Source organism: Larus michahellis, chromosome 2 (assembly GCF_964199755.1).
Source record: "Larus michahellis chromosome 2, bLarMic1.1, whole genome shotgun sequence".
Taxonomy (NCBI): Eukaryota; Metazoa; Chordata; class Aves; order Charadriiformes; family Laridae; genus Larus; species Larus michahellis.
Genome location: NC_133897.1, coordinates 134,122,555 through 134,137,049, shown reverse-complemented (window position 1 = coordinate 134,137,049; position 14,495 = coordinate 134,122,555). Strand labels below are relative to the sequence as shown.

The 14,495-nt window shown below is 39.9% G+C and overlaps 1 protein-coding gene across 1 annotated transcript in view; it reads left to right on the top strand.

The window, feature by feature from the left end:
• Positions 1-5,971: 5,971 nt before the first annotated feature.
• The window catches only part of TRPA1 (transient receptor potential cation channel subfamily A member 1), a 37,293-nt gene continuing 28,769 nt past the window's right edge, over positions 5,972-14,495 (top strand). The window contains exons 1-7 of the mRNA XM_074573558.1: positions 5,972-6,091; positions 8,753-8,915; positions 10,211-10,386; positions 11,545-11,652; positions 12,044-12,152; positions 12,428-12,573; positions 13,856-13,992. Coding sequence (XP_074429659.1) covers positions 5,972-6,091; positions 8,753-8,915; positions 10,211-10,386; positions 11,545-11,652; positions 12,044-12,152; positions 12,428-12,573; positions 13,856-13,992 — 959 coding nt within the window. The remainder of the gene's footprint in view (positions 6,092-8,752; positions 8,916-10,210; positions 10,387-11,544; positions 11,653-12,043; positions 12,153-12,427; positions 12,574-13,855; positions 13,993-14,495) is intronic.

Genomic DNA, 14,495 nt, shown 5'->3' with positions numbered 1-14,495 from the left:
AAGACATCTTTATAGAGGACAGATTTTGCTGGATAGGATGTCCGGAAGAGAAAAGGGTTTCTAAGTAGGCAGACTAATGAATGAAAAGCACCGTTGCAATAAGGGTGCTGTTCCCTGACAGGCACAGCAGCATAGATACCGTGTAGGAGAAATCTGTGGATGGATGTTAGGACAGCAATGGTGATGTAAAATACACAGCTGATGAGGAAAAACCAAATACCACTCAGAAATAGTGCTTTCTGAATGTATTATTGGTCAGCAAGAAAGCGCCTAAATTAGACTGCAAGTAGGATTTAGGCTTCTGAAATCCAGTAGCGTCTTGCCTAAAACAAACCATTGCCTAACCCTTACAGGTATGAATATCCTGAGGCACCTGCATCTTCAACCTGATCTAGTTGAAGATGTCCCTGCTCATTGCAGGGGAGTCGGACTAGATGACCTTTAAAGGTCCTTTCGAACTCAAATTATTCTATGATGCTATGTGTTTCGTTACTAAGATTCTCCAGTTTTTTGGAGTTGGTACAACTGGAGGTATATCTTCCCAATATCCAGAACTGAAATAAGCTTGTGCATAATAAGGAGCATAATGCATATATACCGCTCCTCAGTCTGATTGGACTTTATGGACCAGAAAGTTTCTCAAGCCTGAAAATTCAGCTTTTCCTAAATTTCATAGTTAGGGGAAGCCCAGGATTGAAGTCCCTGCTTCATAGATGGTTGCTGGGTTTGATCAGTGTTAGCTGAATGTAAAACCACAAAACCCATCCTGGAGACAGGAACAAGAAGGTAAGTTTTCCGGTGTGGCAAGAACCAGACTTCAGCACTTTGACCCTGACAGCCTCTGGCATTGGCATGGCTTCAACAGGAGGAGGTGAGAGCATCACTACCAGAAAGAAAGCTGCCATTTGGTGACCATAATTGCTTTTATTAAGGAGCAGACAGAGTGTGTTTTAATTTATTTAGTTTGAGGGAAGCATATGATGCCTCAACTTGTTTAAAAGATAGTTTGCAAGAGATGGCTTAGCTCCCAGCTTCACAGGAGGATTGTTGCCTGAAATGGGTACCTAAGTCACCCCTCACCTGCAGACACTCCACTCTGAAGCATCCAGTTCTCACAGGGACAGGGACTGCATTCACCTTTGCTACCATACAGCTAAATGTTTTCTAAATCCAGCTTATATACTTGAAAGCTTTTGTCTAGGAGTTAACTTGAAGCCAATAGTTGCTGCAACTAATTGTTGGGCTACACTGGACACCTTGGGAAATATTCTTACGAAGAATGTTCTCATGGAGTGTCACCTCCCTTTCTTATTACAATTGATATTAACCACGAGACTGATTTATACTTACTTTCAAAGCATAGATTGTACTCTCTGGGCCTCTATTTAAATTTCTTCTTGTCCAAAACATTAAGAGTAGGACTCAAAATCTGTAAGATATTATTTCATATCTGATTATCATAAAAAAAAAATACTGCAGTGTAGTGGAATGAATTATTGTTTTCTAAATCATCTGTTGTTTTTTGTTTTTTGTTTTTGTTTTTTTTAAATGAGACATGTAATAAACCTGTCAATAACTTAAATCCTGCTGAGCGTAGGAGCCTGTTCCTTACTACAGCAAAATCTCAGGAAAAAAAAAATGCAATGAAAATTCCATTAGACATAAGTGTAAAATGTGGGTTAAATTCACCTTGTTGGTTTAAAAAGAGAGTAGGATTTTTCTACATGGTACGTATAAGCATGTTTCTGAAAACTTGTAGGAGACAATGCATTCTTGATTGTTTAGGCAGTAGCTCAGATTAATTTCTGCATGACTGTGATCAATATCTGAACTAGCATCATTAATTCATTTGGCTTACTGAATTAAGTTGACAACACAACATCCTAAATATCATTTTGCACATCATAATTTGCATAACACTGTTGTCAAATAAATAATTTCCAAAGCAAAAAACCATACAGTACATCCTTTTCATTACTGATATTTGCTTCAATTTATGGTTCCTAGGCCTGCAAAATTAACAAAACTGCAGTGCTGTGTTACTAAGGCTACAGGACTGGAATGGTGCATATTTACTGTATATACAATTTAATTATTAAACAATCAGATTTTTAATGAAATGCTGCTCTATGATTACCTTCAGTGAATTTTGCTCGTACTAATGGATCCACTATTCCACCATTAGCAAGATCATATTTGAAATAAAATGGTATAAATGTTTTTTAATCCACTCTTGGGAAAACCAGCTGTAGGAAAGGTTACTCTTTGACTACTTATGTGAATTAGGTCCTCGCGTCAAATCATTATGCAGAAATAAAAGCTGTGGTCAGGCCACTTGAAATTCCATTTGATTCCTCCTGGGAATGGAAAACCTTTGTATTATTTTTCATGCTCTGAACAGTCTTATGAGCATTTACTAGAAGACTGAAAACTGTCAGTAATTTTAAAAGAAAGAGGCAGTATTATCAGATTCAAGAAAATAAGTAAAATTATGGTTGTTCAAGGATCATGACTTCTATTGTTTCACAGCATTACTCTGACTGCAATTCAGGGGATTTTAAGAAAAAATGGATGATAGATTTACTAATGCTTACCAATGTTTCAGTGATATTTCTATTTCCAGGTAATGGTTCTTGCAGAAAATAGCATTTGTTTTTCTTTATACAATATCTAGAGTGTTATTTGTTGAGTTTAATTTCTCATAAAGCAAGCTATGGGCAACAAAAAAGTCAAGGCCAGACAGGGAATTCAAAGGGACGTCACCATGAGAAGGTGAACAATCTCACCAGCTGGGGCTGCTCCTAATCGTAGTATCAGGAAAAGTGTTTACAAATACAGAGGGCTCCTCCAGTGACTTAATCCCAAAACACATCATTAGAATCCCTGCAGGCACTAATGGCTAGCTTTCTTGAGTATAGCTGTCTTGCTATAGCATAAATTAGCCTTTTTCTTTTGGCCACAATTAATGATGACATAACAATAAAAATGTACCTTAATGCACTGCTGTTGAACGTATGCAGTATCTATGGCTACAGCAGAATGTGGGCCGAAGAAACTTTATTTGTTCTTTCCGTTTTTTAATGTTGCCTGATAATTAACAGGATCAAAGCTCTACACCACAAGCAATTAAAACCACACAGTTAGTCTTAGGACTATTTAGTTTGATGATCTTAAGACTACTTAGTTAAGATTGTGTAACTTAAGCAACTTATTATAAACAATTCTGAATTTACAGGCTCCAGGATCAAAACAAACAAAACATTCGTAGAGAGAAGGCTGGCATTACACCTGCCAGTGAAACTCTCTGAAGGAACCGACAAGTGTAAAGATACAAATGATGCCAGTGATAACTGGATTTGTGAAAGTTCTTCAACAAGGTCCCTCCTCATAGTCTCTTAACAAAACTAAACTGTCATAGGGCAGGCAGGAAGGATTTCTTGAATCTCGTTAAGGGTTTAAAAATATGGAACAGAAGTACATCTTCACAAAGCAGAGAGGTTCCTTAGGACCCCTTAAAGTCTGTCATAGAATCATAGAATCATTTACTTTGGAAAAGACCTTTAAGAACATCGAGTCCAACCGTTAACCTAGCACTGCGAAGTCCACCACCAAACCATGTCCCCCAGCACCACATTTACATATCTTTTAAATACCTCCAGGGGCAGTGGCTCAACCACTTCCCTGGGCAGCCTGTTCCAATGCTTGACAACCCCTTCAGTGAAGGAATTGTTCCTAATATCCAATTTAAAACCTCCCCTGGTGCAATTTGAGGCTGTTTCCTCTTGTCCTATCACTTGTTACTTGGGAGAAGAGACTGACCCCCACCTCGCTACAACCTCCTTTCAGGTAGTTGTAAGAGAGTGATAAGGTCTCCCCTCAGCCTCCTTTTCTCCAGGCTGAACAACCCCAGCCTCAGCCACTTCTCATAAGACTTGTTCTCTAGACCCCTCACCAGCTTCGTTGCCCTTTTCTGGACACACTCCAGCACCTCAATGTTTTTCTCGTAGTGAGGGGCCCAAAACTAGACACAGTAATTGAGGTGGGGCCTCATCAGTGCAGAGTACAGTGGGACAATCACTTCCCTAGTCCTCCTGGCTGCACTATTTCTGATATAAGCCAGGATGCTACCGACCTCTTGGCCCCCTGGGCAAACATGTTTGGGATCAGTGGTGCAAAGACATTCTGGTGATCTGGAAGGTGCTGTTGAATTTTTCAGGATGACCAAAAATGCAGATGATTGTGGGAGGCTTAACAAAATTTGGTGATACACTAATGAAATGTCAGATAAAAGTCAATGTTGATAAATGCTAGGTGGGTACATAGAGGAAACATAACCCTAACTACCCTCATATGAGCGACTATCGGACATGAGGGCTATTTATTTATACTGTCAGAAAGGGATTGTGGTGGAACAGCAAAAATTCTCAGGAAACTTAGCTCAGTAGCATTCAAAAAAAAGCAAATACCTTTGTAAGCATTTAGGAGGGGAATGAAGAAAAAATTGAACAAACAATTAGTACTATTGTTCTAATATACCTTGACTTCAGCATGTAGGTTTTGCCATCCCGTTTCAAAAGGAACACGGAAAAGATGCAGAGTAGTAGGATGAGGACATTCAGAGATACAAAATCGCATCCCTAAGATGGAAAACCATATGAATCAAGCCCCATCAGCGAGCAAAAGAGCTGGAAGAACTCTGTGAAATTATGAACAATAACTGGGATTAAAAAATAGGGAATAACTCTCCATTTCTCAAAATAAATCACTAGGGAGCACTAAGTGAAGCTAGTGGTAAAAGAAAGCATTGTTCACAAACACATAATGAAATTATGGCACTTAGTGCCACAGGATGTTGTGGCACGGACAGTATAAAAAAGGGTTCACAAAAGGGCATGAGCGAAGTAGTGGAGAATTGCCAGTTGATGGCTATTAAACAGGCTGGACTGGATGCGACACCTGGTTCCATCAGTCCTTAAGCTGCCTGACGGCCATAAACCATGAACACACAGGCAAAAAGTCATCCTCTATGTGTCCGCCCCAGCCGCTACCTGACCTTTGGTAGCGCTGTTCTTATCACATTAAGTAAACTGTTAGTTCTCCCAGTTACAAATGTTTCCGTTAAAGACTCAGCAAGAATGACTCAGTTAAAGTGGCTTTCACAATTAACCCTTTGAAACGCCTTGTGCTGCTTCTTTCTGTGCTCTCCCTGTAGCTTTCCCACACTGCTCCAAATTTGCTGGTAAAACAAATTCTACAAGAAATTTTTATGACTACGGAGCAAAGGTTGAGAAGTTAATGGGAAAAAACTCAACAAACGACGTTGCAGCTGCAAGGCCGGTGCCGACTCGCGCTCTGCCCGCGCGGGGCGGACTCTCTCCTCACAGACTGCGCCGCGGGCCCTACAAAGAGCCCGACTTTGGCTGCCTTTGTTTTCCGCTTATTTATTTTACTTTTTGCACGTGGCGCTCCCCGCGCTGCAGTTCTTCCACGTACGTTTGTGGGGACCTCTGTCACTGTCGGATACTCAATCAGGGAATTAAGAAAAAGCCCATCCAAAACCCAACGGGGATGGCTTAGCCCTCTCCCGCCATTAAGGCTGTCTCCCCAGCCGGCTGCAGAGACAGCCGCCCACCCAGCACTACTTCAGTGGTCCCTGAGGGGACCTGGGTTGCGCGCCCACCCAGCACTACTTCAAGGGGTGGCCCCTGAGGGGACTGAGGCTTCGTGTCCACCGTGGACGGCCCGCGACGTGCCTTTGGGCGGGTGGGAGCCGCCCCGGCGGGGAGCGGCCGGCCCTGCCAGGGGCAGCGGCGAGAGAGCTCCCGCCCGCTTTCCCCGCCTCCTGCCGCCGCCGCCGCTTCGGCGGTGTGGCCGGGCGCGGCCTCGGCACCGTCCGTCACTCGGTCTCTCGCCTCGCAGGTCTCCGGAGCGGGCGGGGTGGGCGCTGCTCGGAGCCGGGCGGGCGGGCGCCATGAAGCGCTCTTTGCTGCGGCTCTGCCAGTCGCGGGAGAAGGCGGCCGTCTCCAGCTCCTACCAGGGCGTCGTCTGCGAGGCGGATGCCGCCTCCGTCGCCTCACAGGATGTCTTCAAAGTGAGTGCGGAGGGGCAAGGAGGAGGGGGGGGCGCCGAGGGCTGGGTGGTGGGTGCGAGGGGCACCGAGGCTGGTGCGGGACAAGATGATGCCCGAGACTGGGGCTGGCGTGAGGGTGTTGGGATGGGGAGGGAAGAAGGTGCAGGGTGAGGGTGAAGTGGGGCTCTGGAGACAGCTGTGCGGGCTTCGTCTTGGTTATGTTCCAGGGACCCTTTCTTCCAGGAGGCCCTTTGCCCTCACTGGTGGGAAGAACTGTGAGGGAAGAGCTTTGAGGGCTGGGAGGCCGGCTGGGAGCCACCCTGGCCGTGGAGCATGAAGGCACAGAAGGCTGTGGTGGTGTGTGGCCAAGTCCGGACCGGGGAACATGGGAGGGAAGCAGGCGAAGGAGGATGTGGGGTGGCAGGGGCAAGTGGTGGGTGGCAGGCAGCAGCCATGGGGCTTGTGCCCATCCCCTGGGGATGGCTCCCCAGAAAGAGTCCCTCTCTGAGAGGGAAGGTGCAGAGATCATGATGGGAAGGAGTAGACCATCTAGCAAATGTGTCCAGAAAAAAAAGTTTAGAAGCACTGGAAATGTTCTGAAAGGAAAGGGAACTGGCAGCACAACCTACAAATGCAAAATTGCTGCCAGGAAGGTTATAACCTCTTCCCTTTTCCATAGAGAGTGGGACAAGAGGTGATGTATTTTTATTGCAGCTAGGGAGACCTGGACCAAAAGTTAGGAAAGCTTTTATTAAGGGTAAGAATAATTAAGCAAAAGAGGAGGTTGCTTACGAGCTGTATGACTTGGGTAACTTCTGAGATTTTTAAGAGCAGGCTAAACAAATTTGACGAAGTATGTGGATGGGTTTAAAGACCTCTTAAGATCATTTCCAGACTTGTTTTCTGTGTGCTGGCTGTAGTCCCGAGCAACACCTCTTCAGCATAACACAGTTGTCACTCCGGTGGATGATGTGCCACTACAGCGCTGTTCAAACGAAGTGCAAAGGAGCTGCAGTTGTTTAAAATAGCTTGCTTTGCTATTTTGAACCCACCAAAGTACTGAAAACACCTAACTGATACCATCCTTTCCTATTTTGCTAATGAATCACTGCAGTATTGGCTGAAAAATCTTTTTTTTGTTGATAGGTATTATCGTCATGCCACATTTCAGCCACGTTTTGTCTAACATTGACAAAAAATTCCAATGTAAAGAGTGGCAAAATGTGGTTTAAATCAATAGAAAGATTTGAAAATCATTACAATTAGAATCGAGTTAGACTATTAGGAAGAATAGAAGATACTGGGCTCTATAATAAGGTTTTCGTAAATAGCTTTTTGATGTATATAAAATGTATGGATATTTATGTATGTAACTGACATCTTATTTTTGTGACAGTGGAGTCATCTTAAATACACTTTCCACAATGATATCACCTGTTTTCTATTAGCTTTTTCTATTTGCACTTTTGAAGCAGATGCTATCCCTGTATTTGGCCCCAGTCTTCTAAATCTTTAAACACATTTGTAACATTAGTCACATGAGTAGCCTCACTGAGGTCAATGGGACTATTAAGCTGAAAGGGAGTTAAACACGTGCCAAAGTGCATGAATGGGCTGCCCTGTAATGTATATTTGCTTAATGACAGCAAAAATGGTTAAGTCTTTGTGGCTCGTGGGGATCCCGGACAGCAAAATTTTCCTTCTCTTTTGCAGCTGAGGATGGGACAGTGATTTTAGGGGTTTTCCTTTTTTTAACCCTTTGCTTGCTTACATACCTTTAGGAAGGTTTGCATTACTTTTGGTATGCATTTTTCTCTTTTTTTTTTTTTTTCTCACAAGCTCATTAATTGTTTTTCTTTTTTTATTCCTTCTTAATTTTTTAATAACTTGTTTATAAATTCCTGCCCGTTCTACTGCAGTAAGTTTTTTCTATCACTTCATATACGAGTACGTCTTTTGAAACACACTAACAAAAATATTTGGAGAACACCATAAAGTAAGAATCAGCAGGGTTTCAACAGTGGGCTTTGGTTGCAAAGCGCAGTACCAGGGAGGTATCAAGGTGTCAATGGGCTGAGCTGTTGGAGGGGGTTTTATTGTATTAAGCTGTGAAGATGCTGGGTTGTTTTAGACTAAGGTAGTAGCCCATGGGATGCTTTTAGGATACTGCTGAAATTAAAGAATTTATTGGTTGCTCTGACAATAAAGAATGTCACAGAAACCCAACAGCTGAACTTGAAAGCCCAGGGCATAATATCAGTCTCTGCAGAAAGATCTAGAAAAGGAATTTATCAAGATTATTAATTTTTCCTCTCTGTTGAATTCATTTGACATGGCTACAGCTGGAGAGAGTATAAAACAGTAAGTGATGAATTTGCTTCTTTGAGACTTTCCATGGTGGAGGGAGGATCTTGAGCTCACTACAGAAGACAAAATAATGTATTCAAGATAATTTCCATTTTTGTTAATTTTGCACTGTTTCTCATCTGGGTCTGATTTTGCAATCAATTAAATTAATATGAGTTTCACTGTTGGCTCAATCTAATTAGGATTTGTTTACTTCTGTATGAAATTAAACAGTTGGGAGAGAATTATTGAGTGGTAACATGCCCACAGTAACACATGACAGCATTGCTAACATCTTGCCTATTAGGAGAATGAGAATATTTGTGTCCAAAATAGGTGATTTCAGATGGAAGCGCCTGTAGGCTACGGAGCTTCATTAAGAAGAATCGTTCTGGGCTCACCAAAGTGGATGAATTAAATGCCACCCCACTGCATCATGCCGCAGAAGGAGGTCAAATAGAATTAATGCAGTTGATCATAGACGATTCTTCCTGTGAAGGTAACACACGTTTTATGAACTATTTCATTTAATGGAAAAAAAAATATTCAGTAATCAAAGTGCTTGTTAACCAACTGAAGCAGAACTGGTATGTGTTACCTACATTTGTAGATTTAAATATAGTTCAAACTGTCTGCCACAGTTTGCAGAGTGTCTGGTGTTGTTTGGGTCACCCTTGTTATGTTAGGACTGTGTTCTCTCTAATTGTGAACCGATTAGAGTGAATCAATGTATCTTATTTTCTTTGGGACTCAGATTTAGAGTTTTCAAATATGAAAAAGAAAACTGCAGTGACGTACAGTAGTCCTGACTTTTTGTCTTATTTATGTTATGTGTCTTTTGTTACACTTATAATGCTGAGAATGTAAAAGACAATTAATTTGGTTTCTTATACTCGTTATTCAAGTTGTCATCACAACTTGTTTACTTAATTATGGGGAAGAAGAAACATTTGATTAGATAGGCCATCTAAAGAAATTCAGGGAAGAAGTGGTAAGTAGGAGAACATGGGGCCTTGAATGATGGAAAAACAGTCTGTGTAAAAGGTGTTGTTTAGTAATTATTAATAAGCATTGTGAACTACATAGGACTCCACCGATGGACTATGGACTACTGAGCAAGCATACACTGGCCCTGAAAAGCTCATTTTTTTCACCTAATGATAGCCAATCTAATTTTAAATTATTCTAGCTGGAGTATATTGTTTTTCTTTTCCATGTATAATTTTTGTCTTAAGTTTTTAGGATATTTTTTAGACTATTTGCAATTTTGAAGCTCAACATATATGTATAGGATGGACCAGTTTTACAACTGGTGTGAATTGATTTACTTCTGTGTTCCTAAGTGAATCAGAATAGATATGGTCTTTAATCTTCTTTCAATTTGCAAGCGCTTATTTATTATCTATTATTTTATTTATTCACACTCACTTGTTCTGTGCACCCTCTAAAGCGACAGCTGAAAGTCAAATAAGGTAGGAAAGAGAATAGGCAAGGAAAGCGGGAAATCAAGTAACTTTTGGGGGAGAAAAAAGTTATGTAATAATGGGCAAGAAATAGGCAGATGCTCCAACCCTCTCATGTCTCTAACCAATACCGTGTATTCGGCACAATATTTAATCAATTTAACACAATGCTCTGCATGACATGCAATCTTTCCCATTTTCTCTTCAAAGAAATGTGATAGCACAGACCTAAACCTCCGTTGAAGACACTTTCTTTTTTTCAGTGCTGTCAGAACATTTGATGGGTTTGCTTTTTTTCTGTTTTTGTTTTGTTTTCTCTCCTTTGACCTAGTATTAAATGTGATGGATTCTTCTGGAAATACGCCACTGCACTGGGCCACAAAGAAAAACCAGGTTGAAAGTGTTAGCTTGCTTCTCAGCAGAGGAGCCAATCCAAACATCCTCAACTCCAATATGATGGCACCTTTGCATATGGCCGTGCAGTCACTGCATAATGAAATTGTTAAGGTAAATCCAAAGTCCACATAAATATACAGACTTGATAAGTAGCTCAATGGCAGCTGCATGCAGAACGTCAAGACTTTGCTTATATGTCCCACCACCAGATCACTTGCTTTTTGCTTTGAAGTTGTCTCTTTTTCTAGTTCATCCAAACAAAAGAAAGACATATCCCTGTATTCGCAGCTTAAAATCCTTTAGAGATTTTCAGTGCTAAAATATTTCAGTGTCCTCACATCTTTTACAAAATCTGTATTTATTATGAATTAAGAACAATAACATCTGAAACATAAGGACGTTTTTAAAATGGGCTTTCTATCAGGTTCTGGATTTGGATCATTTTATAGCTCTGCTCTTGACTAAATATGTGCTGTCATTTTTTTTTACCCACTCTGTTGTTTATTCATGCTAATTCTTCTTTGGTTTCTGTTGTCAAATTGCCTGAGAGTGATTAAAATGTGCTGGTTACTCCAGTACAGAAAAATTCATTGGAATTGCTAAAAGACTAATACGTAGTTAGAGGAATAAGTATGCGGTGCAGTGTGTTCATTATCATTTCCAGATCCTTTGCTTCCTGGAAAATGCTGGAAACAGTCATAGAGGTACTTGGTGATACTGGTAGCTCAGTGTTAGCTGTTAACGTAGGGACTGAAGCAGGAATTCAGGACTGGAAGGGTCCCTGTTTTCATCAAGCCCCATATCCCTTGATCTTATGTGATTGTCCCATAGATGCCTAATTAAGCAGCATCTACAACATCACAACTTTCCGGGGAATACAGAATATTACAAGACATTGTAACAAACTTCAGTTGAAACCCCCCATCTGCAATTTGCTACAGAAAAGTTTTTTTTCTCCCAGTATTGAGGAAGTTGTTAAATAAAAATTTTAGATACCCTGCAGCTATGTGCAGTGTTTATCTCAGTTACCCAGCTGTCTGCTGTAAAGAATTTTACTTTTCTTTGTCTGTTCCCACCTGCATTTTTCATCTGCCTGTTTTTATGTTCTCACTCATTTTGTCCCTCCTCTGCCTATGCATTGTGGGCTGTTGGCATGCAAAAAGAATAAGTTGCAAGAGTGCTATGGGTAATAAACAACAAAAGTAATGGAATAGGAGTTTGTTGTTGTGTTTGGCTTATGGTCGACTGAATGTTTTCTTAAACATTTAGATTTTAGTCCAGCATAGCGGTACAGATGTTAATTTGGAAGGTGAAGCAGGAAACACACCTATAATTGTAGCATGTTACAAGGATAATCCTGAAGCACTGACGCTCCTGGTAGGTAAAATTATGTGTCACCTTTTGATGTGATTCTGTTTACCTTGATGCAGTGTTACTCTGTTCCTGTGCTCTGTCTTTGTTCGATGGAGAAAGGTTAATCATGAACCTAATAGTGAAGTAACTTTGCATAGGTTGCTAACAAACTGTAATCTTTTAAGAGCATATGTAATATTTATATCTGGGTGGCAAACAGAAAAAAACTAATTTTGAAGGTCATCAGAACACAAAATGTAGCATATGTATGTATAGATGTATGGATATAAACTTCACAATGCATGTACAACATAGAAAAGGAGACAGCTACCCAGGAGACTATACCTGTAGTAATATGTTCATTGGTCAGAATTTTGTGTGTGTCATTAAGCTATATCCAGGCATTATTTTTCAGATTGAAAATGGAGGGAAAATATGTAAACCAAACAAAACAGGATGTATGCCTATCCACGCAGCTGCATTTTCAGGTGCAAAGACATGTATGGAAATTCTTTTAAAAAAAGGTAAATATGTTATTCCTACAACTGACGTTGCAGCCAGTAAGATTTATTATAGTAGCATTACCAACTTACTGCTTTAATTCTCAAAGAACTGTGCAAACAAGTGCTTAACTATTGTCCTAAATGTGTGCCCATCCATTGTTTAATGATAGATGTGAAAGGTTCATATTTTGAGAGGGAGAATATTATTCCCCAGTTAGTATACTCATTTTGAAAGCCTTGATAGCTTCTGTTATCTTTCTCACTTAAAAAAAATTCCATTTATTTTCATTTCTCAGGTGAAGAATTGGGTCACTCTGCTAAAACCCACATCAATTTTACCAATAATGGAAAGTGCAGTCCACTTCATTTGGCAGTTCAAAGTGGGGACCTTGAAATGATTAAAATGTGCATTGAATTTGGAGCCCAAATTGATCTAAAGCAGGTAAAACTTTGAATGGAGCGAAATATAATGTTGATAAAACCTAGATACCTCTAAGTGGTATGAAAAAAAGATGAGCAGCTCATCATTGCTCATTGTCTCTTCCAGTGCAAAGTGTAGGGAGCGGCAAATGAAAACAAGTCTCTAGTTCAACTGGGCAAAATAGCAGGTTTCTTTACACAAGTTATGTAGGATGTAGTGACTATGAAAAATTTGCATGGATTCAAAATGCATTTGGGCAGATCCATAGAAGAAAAATGTTTATCCTCAGCCTTGCCGCGGCCTTTACAGTATCTTCTTTGTAAGCAAGCACAAATTGGTGATAATACTGCTGCTACCATGACCATGATACTGTTGGTGTAAGGGCCTGTGCCTGGATTCGTGATGAATAAACATTTCTGAAGATACCTATCATTAACCAAATTGTTTGCAAGGCTGAAATCAACTCATGAGAGAAAAGATAAACATGGTTTAGCCTTCCTTTATTGGTTTGATTCTTTGAACTCACAGCTTTTGAATGAGGTGACTTATGCTGTTGATTTTTTGATGGGTAAGACTGTTCTGAAAATGCTTATGGCATTGTGGAAAAACCCATTCCAATGCATTCACTGAAATGTTTTTGTTCTAAAAAGCAGAAAGACATAACCCTCAGGCACGTATCAAAGTTATTTTGTCCCATCCAGCCAAATGAAAGCCTGTTTTGGCAAATCTTGTTCTAATCATTTATTTATTGCTTAATAATTTTATGACTATCTAGTTTATAATAGTTTAATAAAATATTACAGCAAGTTATTTTTAACCTGCAGAAAATGTCGTCTAAGAGTGACATCTAAGAAAGATTCCTTTTAAGGAAGTCAAAACCATTTTAAAATAATGCATTTTCTGTATTATATAGGCACATTTTTTTGCTTATTCATTTGTACGGGTCTACCTATGGTTTTCTGTAGTATTCCTTTACTTCATCTCTTGTATTAAAGGGTGCTCTGTGTGTCTGTTTATTAATTCAACTACAAAAGATTGTTAAGAGTGTAATTATCTCATATCTTAGTAATTTGTCATAGAATAATAAGGACCTTTGTACTGATCCTTTAAAACTATCTCCTTAGTCTTTTGTGATCTTTAAGATCTCTTTAGAGTTCCACTACTAAAGTTTCATTACTTGCATAGAAATTTAGGCATTCAGGAATTACGAATCCTGGGCTAAATGACTGGTGTGTTTAGCAGGATGGAGGTTAGATTGTTGAGGTTTAAATATTTAAATGTTGCTATATTTTCCCATTTACAGAATGAAAAATGCACAGCACTTCATTTTGCTGCCACTCAAGGAGCAACGGAAATTGTAAAGTTAATGATGTCATCCTATGCTGGTGAGGAATCCATTATTGATGCTGTAGATGGGAATAAGGAAACATTGCTTCACAGGTAGGAGGCTGCTTTGCCAGACTTCACTATAAATTGTGAGCCATGATAGTCTTAGTTATTCTCAGCAACCAATTATATAATATACTTTGGAACACCTTTCCACAAGGGTTGAAACTTCTCCATGGGATGGGGGATGGTTTTAGTACAATATGAAAGAGTCAGTAATTTGGTCAGAATGTGAAAGATTTTGGTGCTGGTATCAAAATAGTTCCAGTTACTTTAGAACCATGTCAAGGAATGTTCACTACAGTTTGTATTGAAAATTTATTTCAGTAAAGAATGAAAAATAATATAAACAGTTTAAAAAATATTTTCTTTTTTTCCGTAAAAAATTATCTTATACCTGATCAGCTACAAGTAGATAGTCATAGTCCCTATGACTATAAAGCTGAAGATGGCATTTGTGTATGTAATAATCCTCTAGACTTTCTAGTCTTTCACAGTCCATTTGAAACCACAGCACTAGACTCTGGAGAATTTTCCTCAGTCTTCTGTAGCAGAAG